Here is a 25,468-nt window from a genome sequence, read left to right on the forward strand (position 1 = left end):
GAAATTCTTACATATTAGTTTGTTATTGTTGCATAAATTTCACATTGCAGTTGAACTGTTGCTAGATATATGGTGAATATTATAATATTTAGACCCGTGTTTACTGTTACTGTGTTTGTGGATATCTGCTCAAACGTAGATATGTATATGGTAGGCCTAACCATAATGTTTTATATTTGAGCGCGATCGCGTTTGAATGTATCATATTTTGGATCGTTTCGCACCAAACGGCTTCATGTTTTTACTATTATCTCATTTTATATCATCATAACGAATGGAAACATTTGAAGTAACATGATAATCAATATATTTTTCTCTAGCTTAGTTGTTACTGAAATCTTTTGGAAGATTTATATGCTGCTATAGGTTATTGTTATTATTTTATGCAGCACTGCGCATAGCCTATGCCTACAAGGCACAACAAACCTGGTGTTCATTATATTATATTGTTGGAAACATTTGTGTGTGTGTGTGTGTGTGTGTGTATTCTGTGAATTTTAAAAAGCAATTTTAACCAGAAAAATCTAAAATGTATTCCCAAAATCGTGCAGGCCTTTCTCTTGATATCAGTATGTTCACTTTTTTTTTCTTTCAGGGCCCAGGTGCCACTGAGTCCTGCTGACTTCAACATTCACATGAGTCTCTGTACATGAACATGGTAAAGTGAAAATCAAACACCTTGGAAATGAAAGTTATGTACAATGTTTTTAGGAATGGCACAAAGGTCTCTTTCTTTGGATGATTGTTTTCAATGAGTGCTTTTTTGTCATTTGTTGTGTATATTTGGATTATGTTGTGTTGTAAATAAATCCAAACAGTCTAAAAGCCATTCTTTTTAAATCTCCTCATTCTTTGTGCAAGGTTGCTCAGAATGGCAGAATGGCAGCTCCTAATAGGGCCATTAGGGAGTGTCTTTGTCTTTCTCAGGTGTGAAAAGCTTACTAATGAGGTGATCCGCCCCTCCCGCATAAAGCTTTATCACACAAAACACGTCGTAGAAATTTTAAATCAATATATTGTCTTATCTGAATGAGCAGTCAGGGTGATTTTTACATAGTTTTGGAGCAAATATTCTAGGCTACGTGAAACAATTTTCAAAAGTCTTGTGAAGAAATAATCAGTATGGGTTTCATGGCCTTATTTCAGTGAGAATTTTTTTTTGTATTTTCACAAACCACGCAAAAATGTCATTATCTCAAAACTACACACTTTTACACACATGCTGCTGATATATTATTGTAGCAGAGTTTGTGCTGAATACAGTGTAATCAGACTTTAGCCATGAAAATGTCACAAGTAACAGAAATAACCACAAATGTCAGAGCATGTCAGAACACCTCCAGGCCCAGAAAACAGCTCAGACCCCAGAGGGTTAATAAAACTTGTGCACAATATGGATGTGGTTTCTAAGTGTCTCTGCTTGCATACAAAGTCCCTTTTACGATCTTGATCTTGTTACATGTTGTACATGCTAAGGAATAATAATTTTTTTTCAGTGACCATGAAAGATACACATTTCTTGGAATAAATGAATAATCAAAGAGTTCGTTGGAACTGATGAATTGATTGTAATATTAATTGGCTTACCTCAAAGTTAATCTAATTAACTGACCCAAATATTAATAATTAATCATAATTAGTAATTATGGATTATTATTAATATTTCCCCCTTTGAGCTAATATCATTACACAGTTGAGCTTCTGCAAATAAACCTTCAGCTTGAATGAAGGACATAAGCCTTATAATTCCTAAAGCCGACCTCCTACATGGGTCATACTAGGCTTTAATACACTCGTCTGATTTATGCAATATATCATGTATGACCCATGTAGGAGGCCAATATTGGGAATTATAAGGATTGTTATGCAGTATATGACTTTGACCACTAATATTTTACAACTCCAAAACGTATGAAGCCATCAGAAAGAGTAGAGCCAATCTGTGGAAGTTTTCACAAATCTGTCAGAAAAGAGTGTTTTCTCACCTGAATACTTGACAGTGTATCTGACTGAGGTCTCGAGTTGATTTCTGCGAGTAAGCTGACATCTCCACTCTCTGTTGTCATCTTCATTCAGGAGTGTTGTAGTCAGACTGATGATACAGCGAGATGGAGCTGATGATGATAATATCTGATATCTGGAGTCTGTCTTCAGATCAACACCAGCCTGATTCACCCACAACAGCTCAACTCCCCTAGAACGGACCCAGTTATCACAGGAGAATAGAGTATATGAATACAACTGACAGGAGAGAGTCACAGAGCGGCCTGGACTGATTTCAGTCTGTGAGGATGATGATGATGAAGTTGATGATGATGAAGACGAAGATGATAATGGAGACACTGAAACTGAACACAAGACACAAATCACAGACTCTTCAATCATCATCTGAGTTTAAAGGGGTCATATAATGGTACATGCACTTTTACAAGTTGATTGTACTGAAATGTGTGTTGGCAGTGCCTGTACACAACCACCATAAAATGATGAAAAATCAATCCAGTGTTTTTTTTTAAATCTCTTTATATGTTTCCCCCATCTCATATCAAGCCGTTCGACCTAGTGACGTCACACGGTTGAACGCCCCTCCCACAATTGTTGATTGACAGCAGCGTTTCAACACAGACCCGCCCGCGCTTGTGAGCGAGCTGTCAATCATAGTCCGCGCGTCATTGTTGATACGCTGGAGCAGAATGGTGTCTAAAAGATTGTGGTGTTCTGTTCTTGGGTGTAATAAGGAACACAGCAGTAATTTTGATGTTCCTAAATCCGAACCGCTGAAGACGCAGTGGCTGAGTTTTGTATTCAAAGGGAATATTCCCCACGATCAACGTCAATGCTTTCATGTTTGCGTGAATCATTTCTCACCAGACTGCTTTATAAACGAGAACATTGAAAAAGGTATTAGCTCCTGTCTGAGTATGTGCTGTTTATGTGCCTAATGACTGTCATAGTCTCACAGACTGCTTATTTTTTAAACAGATCAGTAAAATGTTAGTGCTTCAGCCCTGACAGTTGTACCTAACACTGCATAGATAACGTTACGCATCACGGACAAGCCTACATTTACCGAAAAATAGTTTTTCATGACCTTTAGCTGTAACATCAGTCTGTCAATGAACTAACGTATACATCAGTAAACACATAGCGTTCGTATCTCACTACACTACCCTGCCAGTACACACAAAGATAGGTCAAAGTACATTAACCAACCATTCAGAAACGTCCTGTTTTCCATCTCCGGTTCAAACTGATATGGTTGCACAGTGTCCTCAGAGACTCCCGCTGCCATTCTTCCAAAATATACCCTCAACTGTTGTCAAGGCAACACTCCACATGTCTTGTTGTGTCAAAATGCCCCACAGAACAGAACAGAGGGGCGGGGTAAGCAAAGCTCATTATCATTTAAAGACACATGCACTTAACCTGTTAACCGTTGCCAGTGCGCCCGCGCACTGAAGCGTTTTTTATTTATTTAATTCAAAATTACTATCAGATTTAATGTTATACCTTGACAAACTATACATCATTAAAAAGATATAAGACTCAAGTAACAGTATTTGACCACTATTGTATTCTGAGAAACTCATAGTGACAGTTATGTCTTAATTTGTGTCAGGAGTTATGAAATGAAATGAAAAAATGAGTGATACCTTTAATATGAATTATGCGCGTCAGCCTCTCCCATTCATAAAAAAAACTCCTGTGCAGTCGTCATGACAGCGATACACAAAACAACGTCCCTCAGGGCTTTAGCTCAAAAATATGCAGATTTGAAAGAAATATTGATAGATTCTCATAGATTTACATCATATTTCTATAGACAGGAATAATATTTATTGAATTTATACCCAAATGCGTCGATGTAATCTTTATGAGCGTTTGGTACTCTGATTTACTGTGTTTTCAATTCATACCAGCAGCCTGAGGGCGCTATATGCACAATAATAGTCCATATATAGAACATGAAGAAGAGCCATGATCATGTGACATTCCAGGAAGCCTCGAACACACACACAGCTAACAGAGATTGCGCTGTAACATGCAGGTAAAGACGTTTTGAAGACAATAAACATGATTGCAATGATATCTGATTTGCCTGTGTTCTTTAAGCCATGCCAGGTATTTTCATAATAATAGATTATATTTATAATGTAATGCTAATCTATATAGACTTTATCATCGTGCAGAATACTATCAAATAATATATTTTCTGTCTGATTTTTTTATCTGAAGCCAAATTAGATCACAGAAGATTATTTAAAACACTCGACTTGTGTTATAAAGTAAGTTTGGAGCACAAACATGGTTTTAATCTCATATATTGTCGTGTATTGATGGTGTGCTAGGCTAACATGCTAGCTAGCCCTAGGTGCACCTGCCACCCAACTGTTATTCTTTTATGATTTTTTCTAAATAGGATTGCTTACTGAAATGTTTCTTTATTCAAGAAGGGCATTTGAGAAAGAAATTGAGAACTTTGATTAAAGAAATTAGGGTTTGAAACCTATTAATAGCCTGTGAATAGCCAGTCGTTAGTAACTATAATGCAGACAAAAGAAATGCATATTTCGAGCCATAACCAGGCTGGAGAGGTGTGAATGTGTGCAGGGGGAGACTGAGACTGAATGGTCTCAGTTTGCACCACAAAACATTAGAGACAAAAGACTGAATGGATGCTTAGATGATGACTAAACATCAGTAGCATTTTAGCGTCTAATCAAAATAAAGTCACATGACATGGTCTTGAAAAACATTTAACTAAATACAGAGTTTTGGACTTATTATCTTCAGATTTTAAACATAAAATGTTTAGACATGTGGCTTTAGCTGTAGTGCATTTCTAGATTGCTACAGTGCCAACTTCATAATTATTTATAATGGATATTTCATAAAAATAAATTTCTAATAACTTTACAAAACTTTGAAGCTAATTATAACAATTTTTTTCATTATGCCAATAATTACATTTACAATAAACTGCCAGGTGTCAGCTTTCGAATGAGATCATACTTGTGCTTTTAGTACAAAGGGTTCATGAACTGTATCTGTTTCAGTTTGGGTATGTCATTTCTGGGGATTTTTCAAAAGTGGGATTGCAGCTTAACAGGTTACCAGGTTAACGGCGTGCTGAAAACAGAGCTGTTTTTTGACCAGGTAAAATGAGTGTTTTCTTACAATACTAATGAGAATTTTTAATTAAAGTATATTACAAACTTTTAATTTAGACCCTAAAGAATCATATTAGCTTGTACAAAAAATGGCATTATATGACCCCTTTAAAGGGAGAAACTTACCATGAAGAACATGCACATAAACATCAGCATCAGGTCCTTGTTGTTCTCCATTCACATATTGTCTGCATCTGTAATATCCATAATCTTCTCCTGTGACGTTCTTGATGTTCAGAGAGCAGTCAGACTCCAGACTCAGTCTCTCATGTCTCTCTGTGTCGTTCTTCTTTATCCCTCCAGTAATCAGTTCAACTGCTGAACGTCTGAATCTCTTATCGTAGATCCAAGTAGTTGATTTGCAGTCAGAAAGAGCTTTATTACAGGACAGAGAGACATTTTCACCAGAACTGATATACACATGATCCACTCCACTGGTTCCTGAAACACAGTATATCTCAGTGATCATTATGATATATATTAATAAATGAAACATAAAACACACCAGCATAAAAAGCAGAAGTTTTTAATCATAGTATTTTTCCTGACTTAAAGCAAACAACACACTCTCCAGAATAAACTATTAGTCTTTATCAGAGAGCTGTTCAAATCACTGACACACTCTTAATATGAAGATAATTCTTCATCATCAGATGTTTGAGTGACACTATGTCCAGTATCAGGAATAATACAGTATGATCTGTGTGTATCAATACACAACTCTGAGATCACAACGTGAATGTGTGCAAGAATAAACTGAGCATGTTCAAATGAACTCTTTCCAGACTAATTCCACTAAATGTCTTTAGAGAAAATACAGATTTCTTTACCTGTGAGAAGTGAAGAGATAATGATCAGTCCCAGCACACACAGATCACACTTATCAGCCATTTTCTGTTTCTGTCAGTCTTCCTCTGCATTATATATAGTTACAGCTCCTCCTTTAAACATCATCATCTCCTCCTGTGGTTAGTAACTTCCTCTCATCTGACCAACCAACCATGGCTGCGTTCCAGTCCAAAATTGTCATGCCCTTCACTTGATAACTTCCCTCCGTCTCGTTCACTCAGATGTACGTCATTGCAAGTGCCCACTACTGGCGGAAACTGCAATGGTCTGAACTGGAACGTCCTAAGCCCTTGATCACTTGGAATCAGCTGTGGAGTTGATGTATTACTTACATTTTTTTCCCCTTTAATAATTTGTTTAATGCAGCATCCAAATGTTTATAGGTGTGTTTGGGTTGTTTTAAATTAAAAAAAAAATTATAATTAATATATCATAGAGTTGTCTGTGTGGTGGTGATTAGACGAGCTATGTAGTGACGTCACAATCGTACTGCATTGTGGGACATATAGGTGCCTGAAGTGTACATTTGAAGCAGACTCGCTCCCTCGGTCAAAATCGAGGGAACGAGGGTCTGTCCATATAAACTTCCCTCGTCCACTTCACGAAGTGGAACGCACTTCAAAATGGCGGCAGGGATTCCTCCAAGGGGAAGTGCTTAGGGAAGTTCGCAAGTGCGTGTATAACAGTGGACTAGAACGCAGCACATCACTGGTGAAATAAACATAAAGCCTAATGTTGCAGTGCATGATGGGAACCACCAATCAAAGCTCATCCATGTCTCCCAAAATAATCATTATTGCTAATATAGCGTATAACTGTTGAGCTAAGTGAACCTGAAGGTAGTGATGGTGAGATGAAGCTTCATGAAGCTTTAAAGCTTTCCAGCCTGATGTGTGTAAAAGTGGTTGATTTCTCCAGGTTTGGAATGCACACAGCGACACCTGCTGGTCAATGCTAATATCATGTAGAACAAATCCTCAGTGGTGTGTTATGGAAATTAATTTGACTTCATGCAGGGCTGCCAATGCTGAGAATCAGGCAATCGACACTTTTCACTCGCTCTCACGACACACATCCAGTTTCTCACGCAGAGGAAAATCATGAAGCAAAGAGGACTGACACCGACAGACAAGGCTACTATTGATATGAAACACACTCTCAGCTCTCAGATTCTGTCAATTTTATCACGAAATTCAACAATAAATATGGTTTTGGCGCTTGTAAATGTGACGTGACAGATCTCTGTATCTCCTGAATCGATCATCTCTTACTCTTCACTGCTAGTTAATAGCAAATAAACACGAATGAACAATAGGTGTGTTGAAAGATACAGTACATCTTACGGTGGACGACCAATTGCCCCAAAGCAGAGGAGGTAGTCAAGATGTGGAAGCCGTCCACCAAGCAGAAGGTCGAAACCGACCCTGAAATTGTCTGTGATTACCACGGCAAGGTCATCATCACAGCATCTGAGGGGAGAGCTATGATGGAGGATCTGAAGGAAGAGGCAGGGTACCTTTGTAAATCCGTGAAGAAAGGCCTGTGCATTGATGCCCAGACCTTCCCTTGCAGCTGTCACCCACTAGCAGACACGTCTGGCCGCCGCATCAATCATTCCTCCAAGTCGGCCAATATAAAGCCATTCTGCTGGAAAATAGTTGTTAACGGAGAAGACCAGGAAGTGGTTTTATTTAAGGCTCTGCAGAACATCCCCGTTGATCAGGAGTATTTGACTGTGGGGTGAGTCGTCAATCCTGCCGTGGGGAGGGGTTAGATCTCGAGTGGCTGGACGAGTAAGCCCCAGTCCATTTCTTTTGTTCAAAAGTTCACTTCACTCTTTTAACCCTCTGGGGTAACCGCCCGCGCGTTTTGCTGGATTTTTTTCACATAGCAGCAACATAGACTTAAAATACACCGTCATTTATGGTCATATAAATAAAATAAATACATGATTAAAAAACTATAGAGTGTCTTTTATTTGTGTACACTCGCATTAACATCAAAACCTTTTCTTTTTTTTTAAATAAATAAAATAAACAGGGTGCGCTTTCAGCTCACTCTGTCTCCGCAAAAATCTTTCTGAAACAAGTCTGGAAAATGAACTGAAACTCAGCTAATACTTATCACACAACCATGAAACATGCGTCTAAAGAAAGCTTTAAATTTCTACTTTTAAATAAAACAATTCACATTCAAAACAAATATTCTCCTGCAATGTAATCTGTAAGAAACTAAAGAGAAGTACAGTTTCTCCCGTCTCATCTAATTATCTGTAATGAGTTCACACCCACTCGCAGAGCGCGCTATTCATAAGATAATGAGCTGAGGTGATCTATGCAAAATAGGTAAACGCCCCCAGGCAAATGTCTTAAAACCAGCAAGTTTCATTCATTCACTTTCCTGCGCCGTTGGAAGATGACACGATACACCGGTGAGGAAGCCCTTCAGCTCGTCCTGGATAGTGACGAAGAGTTCAAATTTTCCTCAGAAGAAGAGCGGGACTCTGACGACGAACGTTTGCATTTTGAAGAGCGACTTGATCCAGCCGTGGATAATATTTCGGATGAGTAAGTCTTTTTAAATTTACTTGCATTAGTTGACAAGCTATTTTATATAAACATGTACATATTTTACTGGTTGGACCATTTCCATACTTGCAATTCAGAGTAGCCTATTGACATTTAAAATATATCTTAATAGGCAGGTTTTAGTTATATTTGAATGGTCTAAACCAGTGGTTCCCAAACCTGTCCTGAAGGCACCCCAACACTGCACGTTTTCTTTGTCTCCGTAATCAAACACGCCTGATTCAACTCATCAGCTCATTATCACAAGGGTTTATTTTAGATTATATTTTGACTATAGCGTTTATGCTGCCTTATCATCAACGAATAGTGCTTGCAAATATCTGTTGCAAATGTGTGTAAATGTGCTGAAATGTGTAAATATGCCCAGCTGATGAATTGCAAATGTATTAATGTTTGAGTTGTGCTATCTCTGGTAATGGCCCATTGACACGCAATATCTAGGCATACAGCACGTGTCTACAATTATTCGCATCAGTTATTCATATAGACTAATGGTACTATACTTATGTAATGCAATGAAATATTTATGTAATAATAGTTTTCAACTTTTTTAAAAAAAGGAATGTAGCTGCATCACCTTCACCTGCAGCTCGGAGGGCGCGCACTCCACGCAGCAACACAGTCGAAAATCAGAAAGAGTAAGTACATACTTACCCATGTTAGTTCAATTTTGTTTATATACTTCGATAATACAATATGAGCCTGTATGACTTTATTATTTATTTTTGGAGATTGGTTGATAATGTTACATAGGCTAATGTGTTATCAGCATGATAATGCCCATCAGTTGTGCATGTGCTGGAATAGTAAAATATATGATAATAATAGTTTTTAACCTTTTTTGAAAGGAATGTAGGTTGCTCACTCTCACCTCTCACTGCAACTCGCACTAAGAGGGCACGCAGCAACACAGACAGAAATCAGAAAGAGTAAGTACATATTTACCCACTATTTTACAGATGTTAGTTCAATTTTGTTTATATACTTCGTGATGATACAAATGTACATGTGCCTGTGTGGCTTTGCAAAAATTGTGGTGTCATGTATGCACAATATTACAATTAGTGATTGGTAATGTTAACATAAAATAGCTTATTTTTGTTGTTTTATCAACATGCTGATTGCCCATCTGTTATGCATGTGCTGGCATAGTACTATGTTAAACCTTTATTAATATTATATTTTTTATAGGAATGTGGTAGCATCACTCTCACCTTCACCTGCAACTCGCACTGGCACTTCAGTTTTGAAAAAAAATCAAATCCATCCATATCTTTTCAATATCTGGGCACTATTACTTTTAGTGATTGAAATACAGTTGTTGTATTTTGTGTAATAAACATGCTCACAGTTGTTTGTTTTACAGCTATAAAGATGATGGTGATCATCAGACACCTGTTGCAAAGAGGGCCAAGACAAACATTCAGACAAGCAACAAGCAGTCTACTCTATCATGGAAAACAGAGACTGACATTGATATGGTTCCACAGACTCTGGGATTCCTGCCTGCACGGGAACCTGGACCACAGCTGAGTCCTGCTGACGCACACAGTCCTCAGAGTCTCTTCAAAATGTTTTTTTCTGAGAATGCAGTGTCAACTCTGTGCCACTGCACCAATGCTCAGGGCATAAGCATTTACTGTGAGATACCTGCCTTTACTTTTGTTTATTTATCGCTCACAATTGCTTTATTTGTAGCTGACTGATTATTTATTTATCTCAAAACTGTGTGTGTCAAACTTTTGCATTTGGATGGCTATAACAGGGTCATTTAGAAAATAAACTCGAAAGCCTTTAAATCCTAAACGAAAACTCCACGAAAATTGGTGAGCATATGTGAAATAACATTGTAAACAAGCATGCACAATTTTATGGAGATCAGACCATAGGTGGCGCTATAACTGTTAAAAAGCTTTGAAAACCATATATTTCCTATGTTAAATTGGCTGGAAATGGTCTTTTAAATGGTATGATGTCAGTGGTTAAATGGTTGCCAAATAAAACTTAATGTCTTTTTATGCATTTGTGCTTAAAGGCCTTAAATGCTTGAACCCCGATAAATGCTGCTTGCAGCTTTAATTTAAAATTGGAATTTCTCTGAAATTAAAAATCTTTGGGAACTTTTGGGATACTGGAAGTACACAACTGCAGGAAATATATCACACTTTGCAAGTGATTTTTGGTCATTATATATATAAAAAAAATAGTAGCTTTAAACACCTTACATTTTGATTCCCTGTTAACTGTAGTAACAAACTGTCAGAATAATATACCCATTTGTTGACATTTAGCGAGAAACTTTATAATTTAGAAAAAAAAAAAATCGTATGTCAGAGGTTATGTCTACCTTCAACAATAAGGGTGTCCTCCCTTGAGATGTAGCCACATCCTCCAGTGTCATATTGCATCAACCAAAACCATTGTATCATTTAAAGAAATAGTGTATCTTTAATTAAAGACCATTGTCATGCTCTTAAAGTGTTAACCCATTGAGCACAGTAAATCAAACTAAACGGCCCACTTTGCCTGCATTCACCCTACATTTATTTTTAAGAGTGCATTTACTATTGGAAGCTATGGCCAAAAAACCTCTGAAAAGACCAAGAAAAAAAAAAAAAAAACATGGGAATGTTCAGGTTATGAAATATACTTTAATGTAGGACACATACAAAGAATACACAAGGAAAATCATGATTATCCTATTTGAATCTGCCCTTCCACCATATCCGACTCCCTCATCTTTGACTCTCAGTGCCTTCCTCCACATATTTTCTTGGGGGGCACTTCAGTCTTCTGCCACAGACTTGGAGTAGTAATACCAATCACACCGAGAGCAATTATCGGTCCAGCATTCCCACTGAGTTTACTCTCCTCATCTGAACCCATTCCCAGATCATCCTCCTTCTCATGAACCGCCACCGCACGTCCCAGAATGGAATAAGGCCCAAAGAGCTTGGCGTCTGGAAGCGTCAGGAACTGCCTTATAACTCCTTTCTCGGAAGCAAAGTTGCCCAGGTCTCCAGGATGATGAGGGTGGTCAACGCCGTTTGGATTATAATGAGGACCAACAGTGATGCAGCCTTGACTGAGGTCTCCATACTGATGGATGTGCATGGCACGCTCTTGACGATCGATGGCAGGCAAACCACGGAGGTTGATTTTCACTTCTAAATCTCCATTGGGGAAGACCTGCTTGAAGAGGATTTGCCCAAAGATCTTTGGCTGGTTACGTGGCAAATTGGAGCTGGGAGTTACTTCACTAGTGGCATAGATTGTGTTGTCAAACTCCACGACTTCCGGCTGTGGAGCTTCGGCAGGCAAACACTCCTCGTTGTGGAACTCTCCTCCTTGTATATGCAGCACCAGCAATATCAGAGGGAATATTAGGATGATTTTCTCCATGTTGATCTTTAAAGTCTACAATGAAGAGTGGATTCAGTGAAATCATGCCATTTGGTTTAAGAATGTAATATTTTTGATAAAAGGTCAAAGCTTTGTTGCAGGGAACTTTGAGAATGGAAGTTGCATTAGGTAAAATAGCACAACCAGATTAGTTTGCAACAGAAAACCATACAAGAACCCAGACAGCAACCAGATCCGGCCCACATCTGGGCCGTGTGTAATCCATGTGTACCAGATGTGGGCCGACACCATGTTGCTGTCTAGAAAACTATATTTTTGAATTGCTATGTACCCTTGTGAAAAAAAAACAACAATAACCAATAACACACACTTATTGGTATTGGATGTGTACCTGTAAAAAAAAAAAAAAAAAAAAAAAAAGCCAAACGCCAAACTAAGAGTTTTACTTTAAAGTACATTATGTTTTAAAAATCTTTTTGTTGTGCTTTAAAGTACACTTAATTTGATCTGCTGTAGCCTACATGTTATTCAATATTAAATATAAAGTTAAGATTTTCTGATTCTGATATTTTTCACAAGGACAGGTAAAAAAAAGACAATATCTATACTTTTGCTTAAACTAAACTTTTTTTAGTTGTACTAAATCAAGTCAGTTAATGGAGAAAATGGAATAAAAAAATAAAAATAAAAAAACAAGCCTAAAACAGCAAAGGTGCACTACCGTACAGCTGAAAAGTTGTCCTCAATCCGTGTGGAGCCTGAATATTGCAGTCACAAAAATACTACAACGCTTAATCCGTGTGCAGTCCTGACCTGGGGTTGAGAGAATGTTCCTTTTGGCTGCTCTTATAGGAACTCATGTTGAGCTACAAGTTAACCATGATAGTCTGTTAGTCACTAATTAAGTTCACCTGTGTTTCATTTAGCTCCCTTTGTTTGCCTGTTTATATATAGCACTCAGTTTATTCCGTTCTTTGTCTTGCATTGCAAAATGTGTTCTCCAGTGTTTTGTGTTTATTAAAAGAAGTACTGCTATAGATTCCTTTTCTCTTCATTTGGTGGCTCATTTGTGACTCATTCATTCTTAGTGTACAATTCCACTTGACGTTCATGCTTGACACCACTTCTTATAGCAGATATTCATCAAACATAAGTGAATAGCTGACAGTTCTTCCTTTTCAAGAAACCATTTCTACAGACTCTGATGTACCAAGCCTGACAAGCCTTTATTACACATGCAATTGGACTGTTATTTGCAGTTTTTTTACAATTGCTATGACAGATTTTTCAATACAATTTTCCAAAACTCTTAACACGGTTAGTTAGCACTACATCCGTCTGTGTAAGCTATACTATTAACACATTTCGTGTTGCTTTAACACAAAATGCATACAATTAACACAAATTTAAAATGCTTGAACTTCTTTTACACACAAGCTCAAACAAGACCAAAACAATGGATTTGTACTGGCAAATTTACCAATGCTTTAACACTGTATGTCAGAACAGATAACACCATGTTCTAAACCTAACCTTACAGGCTAAAGTCAAGGTAAACAGCTGTTTATATTGTGAATTGAAACACAAATATATCCCCTGTATTTTATCCTATTGTTACTGAGAAACAGCTGATTGAATTATGCAATAATATAAATCACAGCTGATTCCCATCTAGGAAACACACTCAGGTGTTGAGGTTCTTTCAATCGCATGACCATATGGTATACTGTAACCGTACATTCTATAAAGCACTCTGAGATGGGTCTTTTTTTATTTTATTTTACACTAGTTGTCGCCTTGGGTACGGTTTCGTTCCAATGAACTGCAGTAGCGAAGGCGACATCTAGTGTATATATCTATACCCGCCCGTGCCCTCAGATCATTTGGACGCGGCTGTGTTCAAGAGGTAACAACAATATAAATGCTGTTCGTTTTCTCACACAAACCGCTCGTTTCGTGTCTTAGGCCATCAATGTGTACTTACGATGGGGAATTGTTTAATTTGGACGATGGGGAATTGTTTTAATTTGGACTTTGTGCATGCTCTTTGAGACAGTGACCATAGACCTGCATTATATGACTGACAGACAAGAACGGTTTGACCTAAAAATATCAAAATTGAAACTACTGCGGAAAAAAAGACACCTACATCTTGGATGCCCTTGAGGTAAGCTAAAACATACCAAAAATTTATTTCAAAGTGAACTATCCCTTTAAAAATAAATGTAGGGTGAATGCAGGCAAAGTGGGCCGTTTAGTTTGATTTACTGTGCTCAATGGGTTAACACTTTAAGAGCATGACAATGGTCTTTAATTAAAGATACACTATTTCTTTAAATGATACAATGGTTTTGGTTGATGCAATATGACACTGGAGGATGTGGCTACATCTCAAGGGAGGACACACTTATTGTTGAAGGTAGACATAACCTCTGACATACGATTATTTTCTAAATTATAAGGTTTCTCGCTAAATGTCAATAAATGGGTATATTATTCTGACAGTTTGTTACTACAGTTAACAGGGAATCAAAATGTAAGGTGTTTAAAGCTACAATATGTAAGTTTTTTTTTTTTTAAATAACCAAAAATCACTTGCAAAGTGTGATATATTTCCTGCAGTTGTGTACTTCCAGTATCCCAAAAGTTCCGAAAGATTTTTAATTTCAGAGAATTCCAATTTTAAATTAAAGCTGCAAGCAGCATTTATCAGGGTTCAAGCATTTAAGGCCTTTAATCACAAATGCATAAAAAGACATTAAGTTTTATTTGGCAATCATTTAACCACTGACATCATACATGGAAAAGACCATTTCCAGCCAATTTAACATAGGAAATATATGGTTTTCAAAGCTTTTTAACAGTTATAGCGCCACCTATGGTCTGATCTCCATAAAATTGTACATGCTTGTTTACAATGTTATTTCACATATGCTCACCAATTTTTGTGAAGTTCTGAGTTTTCATTTAGGATTTAAAGGCTTTTGAGTTCATTTTCTAAATGACCCTGTTATAGCCATCCAAATGCAACGCCCGTAAGGAGACGGAATGTTGTAGGACCCTGAAATTCTAGGTTTGAGTGGTTTTGGAGGGGTCTGGTCCTGGTTTTGGGTGGTTTGGGTTAGGTTTTAGTGGTTTTGAGGGGTCTGGTCCTGGTTTTGAGTGGTTTGGGTTAGGTTTTAGTGGTTTCGGAGGGGTCTGGTCCTGGTTTTGAGTGGTTTGGGTTAGGTTTTAGTGGTTTTGAGGGGTCTGGTCCTGGTTTTGAGTGGTTTGGGTTAGGTTTTATTGGTTTTGGAGGGGTCTGGTCCTGGTTTTGGGTGGTTTGGGTTAGGTTTTAGTGGTTTTGAGGGGTCTGGTCCTGGTTTTGGGTGGTTTGGGTTAGGTTTTAGTGGTTTTGGAGGGGTCCGGTCCTGGTTTTGAGTGGTTTTGGGTTATGTTTTAGTGGTTTCGGAGGGGTCTGGTCCTGGTTTTGAGTGGTTTTGGGTGGTTTGGGTTAGGTTTTAGTGGTTTTGGAGGGGTCTGGTCCTGGCTTTGAGTGGTTTGGGTGGTTTGAAGATATTGATATCTGGCCGAATTAGAATTATAGAATATAGAGTTAGAGTGTCAATATCTCATGACCAACACATAACAGAGACATCAGAGTAGACTCTTTGGAAACCTCCTTGGTTCTCACCTTTCCAGCGAGTCTACTCTGATGTCTCTGTTATATGTGGGTCATGAGATATTGACACTCTAATTCTTAACCGGAAGTGGCCGTATCTCCTAATTAGAAGTTCTCATTGAATCATGGGAGGTGTTATAAGTTCTGAGAAGCTTTGGCATGGCATGATAAATATCTAAACGTTGTTGCGATCAACGAGTGACAACGTAGAAGCAGCAAAGTCAAAATGAATTAAATGTTTTAGTTGTGGTAGGATCGGAAGTAAAATCCCATTGATTTCTGTTGGAGGACTCATTGCTCGTTGATATTACTGCGCTACCGGAAATGGAAAAGACGCTTCAGACTCAAATATCGAGCGGAAGATTATACGTGGTTGTGAGGTATCTGAAAAAATAGTTCCACTATAGCAAATAAAACGGATTGAAATCATACATTTCGCCGATATATTTGTTTTTAATCATCAACGAACACCACTAACCACTCGGTGAGTTGCACAGTTTTGAAAACAAACGTTAAGGGTTGTTTTAAGGACATGTTTGTGCATGCCCGTAGCCAGCCACTCTGAAGCGGTCAAAGGCGATTCTGAACGAGTCAAAGAGTCGAGACAGGACCCATCGTGTCACACACACACACACACACACACACACACACACACACACACACTCAATCCACAGTTTTCTCAATCCCTAACCCGGCCCCAGCCCGAGACCAACATCAATATCACTGTAAGCTCTCTCTGCTACACGCGCACACAAACACACACGCACGCACACACACACACACACACACACACACACACACACACACACACACACACACACACACACACACACACACACACACACACTCTACTAAGGCCCACCAGGTGTGGGATTTGACATGCCAATCACTTTTGGTCAAAAGCTGAATGACAAATTCACAAGACAATGATACAATTTTTTTTTTCTGAAAAGTAGGGCTGCACGATTTGGGGAAAATGTCATATTGCTATTATTGAGGTCAATATTGCGATTGCGATATGCAATTGCGATATAATAAACAAATGGTTTCATGAGTCAACTTGCTTGGTTCTCAAGTAAAATGCACACACAGATTAGTGATAATGCTGAAATGTGTATTTCTCAACTCAAACTAGCAACAACAACTAAATGCACTGTTTTCAAATTAAAATAATATTTTTTTACTAAATTAAATATTGACATCTTTGCAAACTTGTTATTTGTCTCAATAATACAATAGTAAAAAATATATGTCATATTTACCATTGTCCTTACTGTCTAACAGGTAGGTCTAGGACATATACCGATATTGAATAAAGTTATCAAACAGTCTGCACTGCATAAATTATAAATGAAATATAGACTAATCCTTATTAAAGCTAAAAACGTTCTTTAGTCAAGAGCAGTGAGTAATTTTCTCTGTTCTTTTTGTTCTTTGTTAACTTTACTGACAGAAAGCTTTATTGGCTGCTGTCTCTTTAAGAGCAGCCGCTGCGACAGAGACGCTGATCTCACACGCGACTCGTTCTCTCACACCTCGTCACGTTCATCACAAGACTGCTCTTATGTTTTGAAGATACTTGACAAAAAACGGACATTTTGGCATAATTGTGTGTGTTATTGTAAGTTCAAGCACGAAAGAGAACTGTATTCTGACGTGCTGTCTTTCTCTCTCTGTGTGTGTGTGTGTCACAGTCACACTTTTGTCTTGTCACACATGAATTGTTTAAAAGCATTTGCATGAATAAGAGCAGAATCATATAATGTAATATAAACTTTTTTTTTTTTTTTTAATTATTATTATGATTGGTTAATTATCAAGATCGAGGCCAAGCCTTGTGTATACTATTTTTATGTAGCGCACAAAAAAAAAACTCCGATCACGGAGGGCCCCTCTCTGCTCAAGGGCCCCTGGGCACGTGCCCAGATTGCCCATATGGTAGATCCGGCCCTGGCAATCGGCCTTCAAATACGGCCTTCGGAGGATGCAGACTTCATATTGGGACACAGCTCATGTATGGTTGAACTGTGTTGGCATGCGGTTGTGAGATTCTTTATTTGTAGAAAATAGAGTGATTGACAGAGTGAACCAAGCATATAACAAGAAGGAAAGTGTAAAGTTAAGGAACATGAAGCTGGAGTTTGTGAGGGTGAAACACAGATGGAGGAGAAGCAGGTGTGTGTGTGTTTGTGTGCATGTGTGTGTGTGTGTGATGGATTGTTTCAGGAAATGTTCAAGAACTGCAGAAGATTGAAGGAAACAGTGGAAATGTATTGTGGATCATGAGAAGGAATGACAGCAGAGACTCTCTTGATGATTGTAAGTTGTTTTGTTGTTGTAAAACTCGTTTGTTTGTTTGTTTGTTTGTTTGCAGTTACCGATTGGAAAGTGTTGTTAACTGAATCATTCAGGCAAACGACCTAGAAATCTGAATTAAACTGAATCACACAGCAAAAATCTCTAAACGGTCGTTCAAATTTGACAAATGGTCAGTTTTCTTGTCCTTAATGAACAGTAGGGGGCGCAAACGCACACTTTTGACTTTCTCAGTTTGTATAAACCTAACCTTACTTAAGGTTCAGTGTATTTAAACCTAGAAACACCCCTGAATGGAAGTGTAATGTGACAACATGCCCCATTGGTGGGGGTTCATTGCAATATGGACATATGACAGATTAAATCAAAACAATACACAAGACAAACTAAAATACTATTATTAACTTTTTCATATAAAATAATGGCATTTTTTTATAATTAAAAATAAACAAATTTGAGTTTGTCAACAAACACACTACAAAACACAGCTATACAGCGTAGTTCAAAATATAACAATAATTAATAATTTCTGAACATTGATTCTCAATCTTTATTGACCTTTTTCTTATGTTTTCTCATGCAAAATATATAAAAATATAATATGAAATATAAATATGATATTTTATTATATATACAGTATCTAAATTATACTGTATAACAGTCACATATTATCAAGTTAAACCGAACTCTAATTTTTTTGACTGGTTGTGTTGAAGACCTTTTGAGTTTCCGTGTGTTAATGATATAATGGTGTGTGTGTGTGTGTGTGTGTGTGTGTGTGTGTGTGTGTGTGTTCAAAAAAGACAAGTGGAAAAAAAGACATATCTGAAGGAGACATATCTGACATTTAATTGTGTGACATATACACACTGCAATGTCAAATTTTTGAATATTTTATAGCAATATAATGCGAGCAGACACTGATGTAGTTCTCAGACGGACGTCTCTCTGTAGAAGAAACAGCTGATATACAAGCTGAAGCAAGAGGATCATTTCAGCATGAGCTTCTGCATGAAGATTTTCAGACAGAAATCCAGCGGATAAACAGACTATCGACTCATGGAAGAGGCTTGTGAGACGCTAGATTGAGTCTGGCCTGTATGAAACACATGAGGGCTTCAGTCTCTAACTTTACTGTAGCTGTGATCATATAGATGAGATTCTGTGCTCTGACCAGATGATGATTCACAATAAACCTCTTTCATATTCACAGGACATTCAACAAATATCTGCTCGTTCACACACACACACACATTTAATTCCTCCAAACCCAAGAGAGATGAAATCTTCCCGTCTGCTCCTGATATGATGAGCTCATGATCTGTATCATTAATGTTGATTTGTGAAGGTCTTGTTCTTGTTCACAGAGGCGTAAAGAATCAAACTCATGTTCTGGTATCTACTCACATTGAGTGATTTTACAGGCTTTGTATTGAAAGAAGTGACCTCAGAATAAGTCACATCATCTGTCTGCTCCTAAACATCAATGCAAACGTGCAGAGAGTCGAGTTTAACACACACATCAGACATATCTCTCACTATGATATGTAGAATAACACAAAAGCCTTTAGTAAATCATATTATTGAACGTAATGTTTGGTGATTTAGTGGACTCACATTGGCTCTTGCCGCGGGAGGAATGGACATGTTGATCGTCTCATACGTCCCTGTATGTTCATCCTCATCTTTGACCTTCAGAACAAACAGTTAAACTGCATGAGTGACACTTTATTGAGCTTTAAAGACAGTAATCAAATCTAAATCACTGCATTACTGAACTCACCGCAGAGTCGCCAGTCCCTCTTTTATTATCTGAAAACAAGTGCCTCATGAAATATGAGTATTTATGAGCAAACACACATGTGCAAAACACAGAATCTTAGCAATAAGATTTTGTTCAATCATTAAAGTGAGAGATAAAAACGTCTCGGTTATGTAACCTCAGCTCCCTGAGATAACGGGAACGAGTATTGCAGTATTATAGTATATCTCAGGGAACTGAGGTTACGTAAGTAACCGAGTCGTTCCCTTTCAGAATGTTTACTCGTATTGTCCTTTGTCCTTTGTTAAGAATATTGGGCAGTGAGAGTTGCCTTCAGAGGCGAAGAGTTCGACCTCTGCCCTGCCAAAGATACTCCAGATTAATGCTATGGGGATGGAGGGACCATTCCCCTGGGAACACGTTGTCCAGGAACAGCATGTCTTCTCCCTGGTTCAGTCTCTCAGAGAGCGCAGGTTGAAGAAGGTGCCGGGCTAGTCTGTACTGAGGCCATGACTTGAGTTCACTTTGGTGGTTTATTTAGGACACTACCACCATGTTGTCCGACCGGACTAAGACATGGTGTTGTATTTGGTCTGGTAGGAATGTTTTGAGGGGGGTTAGGGCTAGGGACGGACAAGTTATGCAGAGCAAAAGGGGCTCGGACTGAGGTCGGCGCCTCCGGAGAGATCATAGTGGGTTGAGCTCCCTCTGAGGTGAACTCCAGCTAGACAGGGAGGATCTGTGCCTGCGGCGCAGTGATCTTCAATTTGTAAAATCTGGCGAAGGTGAAGGCGACGACCAGCCGGCTGCGGCACAGATGTGGCCAATAGACACACCACTGGACCACGGCCATGAAGACGCCTCTGGTGGAGTGTGCTCTGACTCCTATGGGGCATTGAAGGCCCACCGAAGCATAAGCCAACGTGATAGTGTCCTATCCAGGGGGATACTCTCTGATTCATGACCGGAAACCCACCAAAGCATACAAAGAGCTGCTCTGACTCGCTGAAATGGACAGAGCGCTGTATATATACTCCTAAAGCCCGAACAAGGCAGAGTAAGAGAATCGGGAAAAGCGGACGGCGTAATAACTTTGGCACATAGCCATGCCTTGGCTTGAGGACGACCTTGGAGTCGATAGGCCCAAACTAGAGGCAGGAAGCGCTGAAGGAGAGCGCTTTGTACAGTGTATATCTGTCCAACAATTTATTGATCATTTGGTTATTCAGTTTTAAATTCCAGTTATTGTGCGTTTGATGCCAATTCATAGTCCTTGTGATGTGTGTGATCTAACAGTCACACGGTAGCGAGTCATTTAAAAACAGCAAACTCCAGACATTTAAATTCATTTTATGCAAATCCATAGCCCCTTTTCTACAGATCAAGCATTATAACGTTTTACCGGGCATCCTGCCGTAACCGGGCGAGGCGCCCGCGCTGTTTGAATGGAGAATGATTGACAGCTGCAGGGGAGGGAAGACGAGCTTTCCAAACTTTAATTAAATGATGTAAATATACTTCTCCCAAACATTAAGCTATGGAATGGCTTCAGATGACTTTGAATATATTGCAGGAAAACTTAATTAGTGCTTGTCTGTTTCTTTCGGTCCATGACTCCCCCTTGTGCCGTAGGCCTATAAAAGCGCGCAATAATCACGGTTGCCTGAAACAATCGCGGTTAGATCAAATAATCGCGATCAGACGGTTATTTAATTATCGCGACATGCCTACTGATCCCTATGCCGGATATGAGCTGCTTTAATAGGCAGATGCCCCGCCCCCTTCTGCAGGCTCTGAGCCGCGATTGGCTGCCGCAGACACGCCTCTTCGCCATAGATTCATGCAGTTCCCACTGACAAACCTCAGATCGCTGCACTGTTATCGGTGTGCAGTGGCACTACGGTTTTGAGTTAAAGGCTTCAAAATTTTGAGAAAAGGCGTTTCCCTCATAACTCACCAGCTCTTTTTCTGCAGATCAGCCAGAGAAGAGCAAGAAGGAGAACAGCGACTGCAGCGCCAGACATCACTGTGACTGAAGAAGAGATCGAGCAGAGTCAGAGACGGACAGGGCAGATTGGGGCAATTATAGACAGATAAAACAGTATATACACTGAGGTAAAATATCTATATGGTAACATTCATATTTTCTATAGAATTATGTTAGACGAAGCTGTGAATAACATCATCAGTGGCGTAAAAGCATCATGTACCTCGTGTAGAAGGACTCACTGCTGTCGTTGAATCAGCTGGAGCTGTAAAGGACGAATGTTTGTTCAGATGATTCATACTGTACAAAAGCATCATTATATTTTAACTAGTTAAAACTTTTAACACTGATTCATGAGACTCATTCGTTTTCTCACCTGAATACTTGACAGTGTATCTGACTGAGGTCTCGAGTTGATCTCTGTGAGTAAGCTGACATCTCCACTCTCTGTTGTCATCTTCATTCAGGAGTGTTGTAGTCAGAGTGATGATACAGTGATATTGATCTGATGATGATAATATCTGATATCTGGAGTCTGTCTTCAGATCAACACCAGCCTGATTCACCCACAACAGCTCAGCTTCCCACAGAACTGACCAAATAATAGCAGGAGTATAGAGAATACGTTTCTGGAACATCATGACTCTAGTCTTCTGGAGGTTGACGGTCAGGGCCCAGGACTGACAGTAATCCTCCAGCAGATCCAGGCTGTCCTGAAGCCCCTCTTTAGTGGGCGACAGGAGAACCAGGTCGTCTGCGTAGAGTAGACACTTGATCTCTGTGTCGTGGAGAGTGAGACCTCGAAAGGTAGCATGTTCTAATGTATTGGCCAATTGGTTGATGTAGATGTTGAAGAGGGTGGGGCTTAAACTGCAGCCCTGTCTCACTCCGCGCCCCTGGGGGAAAAATTTGGTTCTTTGGTTTCCAATTTTGACAGTGCATTGGCTGGCTGTGTACATCGATTTGATCAAATCATAGAATTTCCCCCCTACTCCACTGTCGATAAGCTTTAGGTATAATCCTTCGTGCCAGATTGAATCAAATGCTTTCTTGAAATCAATGAAACAAGCAAAAATTTGTTCTTTGTTTTGATGTACATATTTGTCAATTAGTGTTTGTAATGTAAAAATGTGATCGGATGTGCGACATTTTGGAAGAAAGCCAATTTGGGATTTACTCAAGGCATTGTGCTTCATAAGGAAGTGTAGAAGTCTGGCATTTAAGATGCTGCAGAGAACCTTCCCTAGGTTACTGTTCACACAGATGCCTCGGTAGTTGTTGGGGTCTAGTTTGTCTCCGCTCTTGTGGATGGGGCTGATGAGGCCCTTGTTCCAGATCTCAGGGAAGAACCCTACACACAGAACATCATTGAACAGTTTTAGCATGGCCAGTCTGAAGCTTTGGTCTGTGTGTTTCAGCATCTCGTTCAGGATGCCGTCTACACCACAGGCTTTCTTGGACTCAAGGACTCCTAATTTTTCTTCCAATTCTTTCATTGTTATGGGGAAATCTAAAGGGGTCTGATATGCTTTAATTGATCTTTCCAAATTGTCTAGTTTATTAATTATTTCATTTTGATTAGAATTTTGAATTTCAGTTGGGGTGTATAATTCCTGGAAGTGGTTTTTCCACTTCTCCTCGTCTTGGATTGCCAGAACTTCTTGATTCGGTTTGTATAACATTTTACATTTATCCCAAAATTTGTGTGAGTTTATAGATTTTTCAATTTCTTCAAACTGGCTTTGCAAAAACTGTGCTTTTTTCCGCCGGAGTGTGGCTTTATATTGTTTTAGTGCCTCACAGTAAAGAAGGCGTAGGTCCGGATTATCTGGTTGTCTGTGTTTTTGATTTGATAAATTTCTGAGGTTTTTTCTCAGAGCCTTACAGTCCAAATCAAACCATTTGTCAGTCTCTAAATATGTTTTCTTTGGTTTAACAATTGCCAAATTACTTTTTTGTGCTGTTTTGTAGAATATGTTGTTTAGGTCTTGTACTTCCTGATTGATGCCGAATTGGTTTTTAGGGTATTCCTGTATTTGGAATGAATGTATGAGGGATTGTATTTCTGAGGATTCAACAGCAGTGCTGTAATTACTGGCACTGTCTACACTCTCTATCTCTCTTTACCTCCTCTTACTCTCTACTCTCTCTCTCTCTCTCTCTCTCTCTCTCTCTCTCTCTCTCTCTCTCTCTCTCTCTCTCTCTCTCTCTCTCTACACTCTCTATCTCTCTTTACCTCCTCTTACTCTCTACACACTCTCTCTACACACTCTCTCTACTCTCTCTCTCTCTCTCTCTCTCTCTCTCTCTCTCTCTCTCTCTCTCTCTCTCTCTCTCTCTATACTCTCTGTTTAATGTTTTTTTTAAGCAGTGAAGTAACCCGAGCCTGCTTGAATGCTGTAGGGGAAATGCCAGTATGGAGGGATGAGTTGATGATGTGTGTGAGTGCTGGTAGAAGTGTGGGAGAGACGGCTTGTAGAAGGTGTGAGGGGATGGGGTCTAGAGGGCAGGTGGGAGGATGACTGGAGATTAGGCCCAAACTCGAGGCACGATGCGTCCACTGAAAGAGCAGATCAGACAGATCGCCAACTCTCTGGACCGATGCCAGAACCAGCAGAAGGGCCGTCTTTAAATTCATCAACTGGGTTCAGAGATGATCACGGCTCTGTTGTGATCAAACTGTGAGTTCTCTCACTCAGCAGTAACATGTTTCCAGACCTCAACAGTGAGATCACAGCTGTGAAAACACTACGGAAATCATGTAATGTCACACTTAGAGCACAGCCCACACACACCTCGCTGTAAAGAGAAATCTATTTATTATAAACATTCTCATCATCTGGCAATGGAATTTTGTCAAATATTCCTTTCTTAAAATTAAACTGAACTAAAATAATCATTATTACTATAATTGTAAAATATAACTAAAATAATCGTTAATTACTGCAAGCTGACAGGTAATTAGCAGCTTAAGAGAATAGAGGATTTAATGAGAATGATCTAAAAGAGTAAAACTGTCCTCATTTTCTAGCCTGCACTGTGTTTCACAAACAACAGTCTATTTTAGCCCATTATGGCCCATGTCGGAAGTCACTTTTAGGAATTGAATGGCTTAGATCAGAACTATTTCACAATGACAGTATGTATGAAGCCAGAGTCAAAATTAATCTCTGAAAGTTTTGTCTGTTTTCTCTCCTGAACTCTTGACAGTGTATGTGTCTGTGGTCTTGACTTTTATTTTCTCAATATTTTCTCAAGACTTTGTGGTTATTTTAGTCTGTTTATAAGCACACCAATATTGAGATAAGGGTTTATTGAAATAAAGTTAATAATATTCAGAGGCTACTAAGAGAGATCTAATAATAAACTAACCCAGGACCCCTCCCGCTTAAATCTAAGGGAGAGGGCGCTACATGTGTGTATGTTAAAGTATCATGAACCATGTAATACACATGTTGGCGCTGTCGCACTCCTGACAATCTGAGTGTGTAAATCATGCTAGAGTTGATATTTATTGACACCACAGTTAAGTGTCTTTACATGTGTGTGAAACATGTCTGAGAAGTGCATATTGTGAACCGCACTGGCTCAACACGCATCTACTCTGAACACAAGGATATTCTTTTGCACACGAGAGCATTACTGTGAGTTTCACTTTCTTATTATAGCAGTTTCCTGCATGCCGTTAAATTCTACAAATAAAATCATTACATTATTAGTGATAAAATTGTTTTGTTACTTAAAAGTTATCCATTATCCTCGACTCCTGAA

General features: G+C 38.9%; 2 protein-coding genes and 1 long non-coding RNA gene across 3 annotated transcripts in view; 1 reads left to right on the top strand and 2 right to left on the bottom strand.

The window, feature by feature from the left end:
* Positions 1 to 25,468, top strand: part of LOC311095233 — a 374,729-nt gene that overhangs the window by 160,161 nt on the left and 189,100 nt on the right. The gene's annotated exons all lie outside the window — the stretch shown is intronic.
* LOC311095164 (uncharacterized protein) lies at positions 11,223 to 12,891 on the bottom strand. The gene is made up of 2 exons (XM_084133569.1): positions 12,698 to 12,891; positions 11,223 to 12,025 (listed from the first exon to the last, which is right to left on the bottom strand). The coding sequence occupies exon 2, from the start codon at positions 12,008 to 12,010 to the stop codon at positions 11,357 to 11,359; it is 654 nt and encodes a 217-aa protein (XP_083989695.1). The 5' UTR covers positions 12,011 to 12,025; positions 12,698 to 12,891; the 3' UTR covers positions 11,223 to 11,356.
* On the bottom strand, positions 19,278 to 21,744 carry LOC311097802 (uncharacterized protein; the record flags this gene model as incomplete). The annotated part of the gene is made up of 4 exons (XM_084137664.1): positions 21,668 to 21,744; positions 19,732 to 19,760; positions 19,566 to 19,640; positions 19,278 to 19,424 (listed from the first exon to the last, which is right to left on the bottom strand). Exons 1-4 carry the CDS (start codon positions 21,732 to 21,734, stop codon positions 19,278 to 19,280), a joined length of 318 nt encoding a protein of 105 aa, XP_083993790.1. The 5' UTR covers positions 21,735 to 21,744.

Source organism: Abramis brama, assembly GCF_963993115.1.
Source record: "Abramis brama genome assembly, chromosome: 1".
NCBI lineage: Eukaryota > Metazoa > Chordata > Actinopteri > Cypriniformes > Leuciscidae > Abramis > Abramis brama.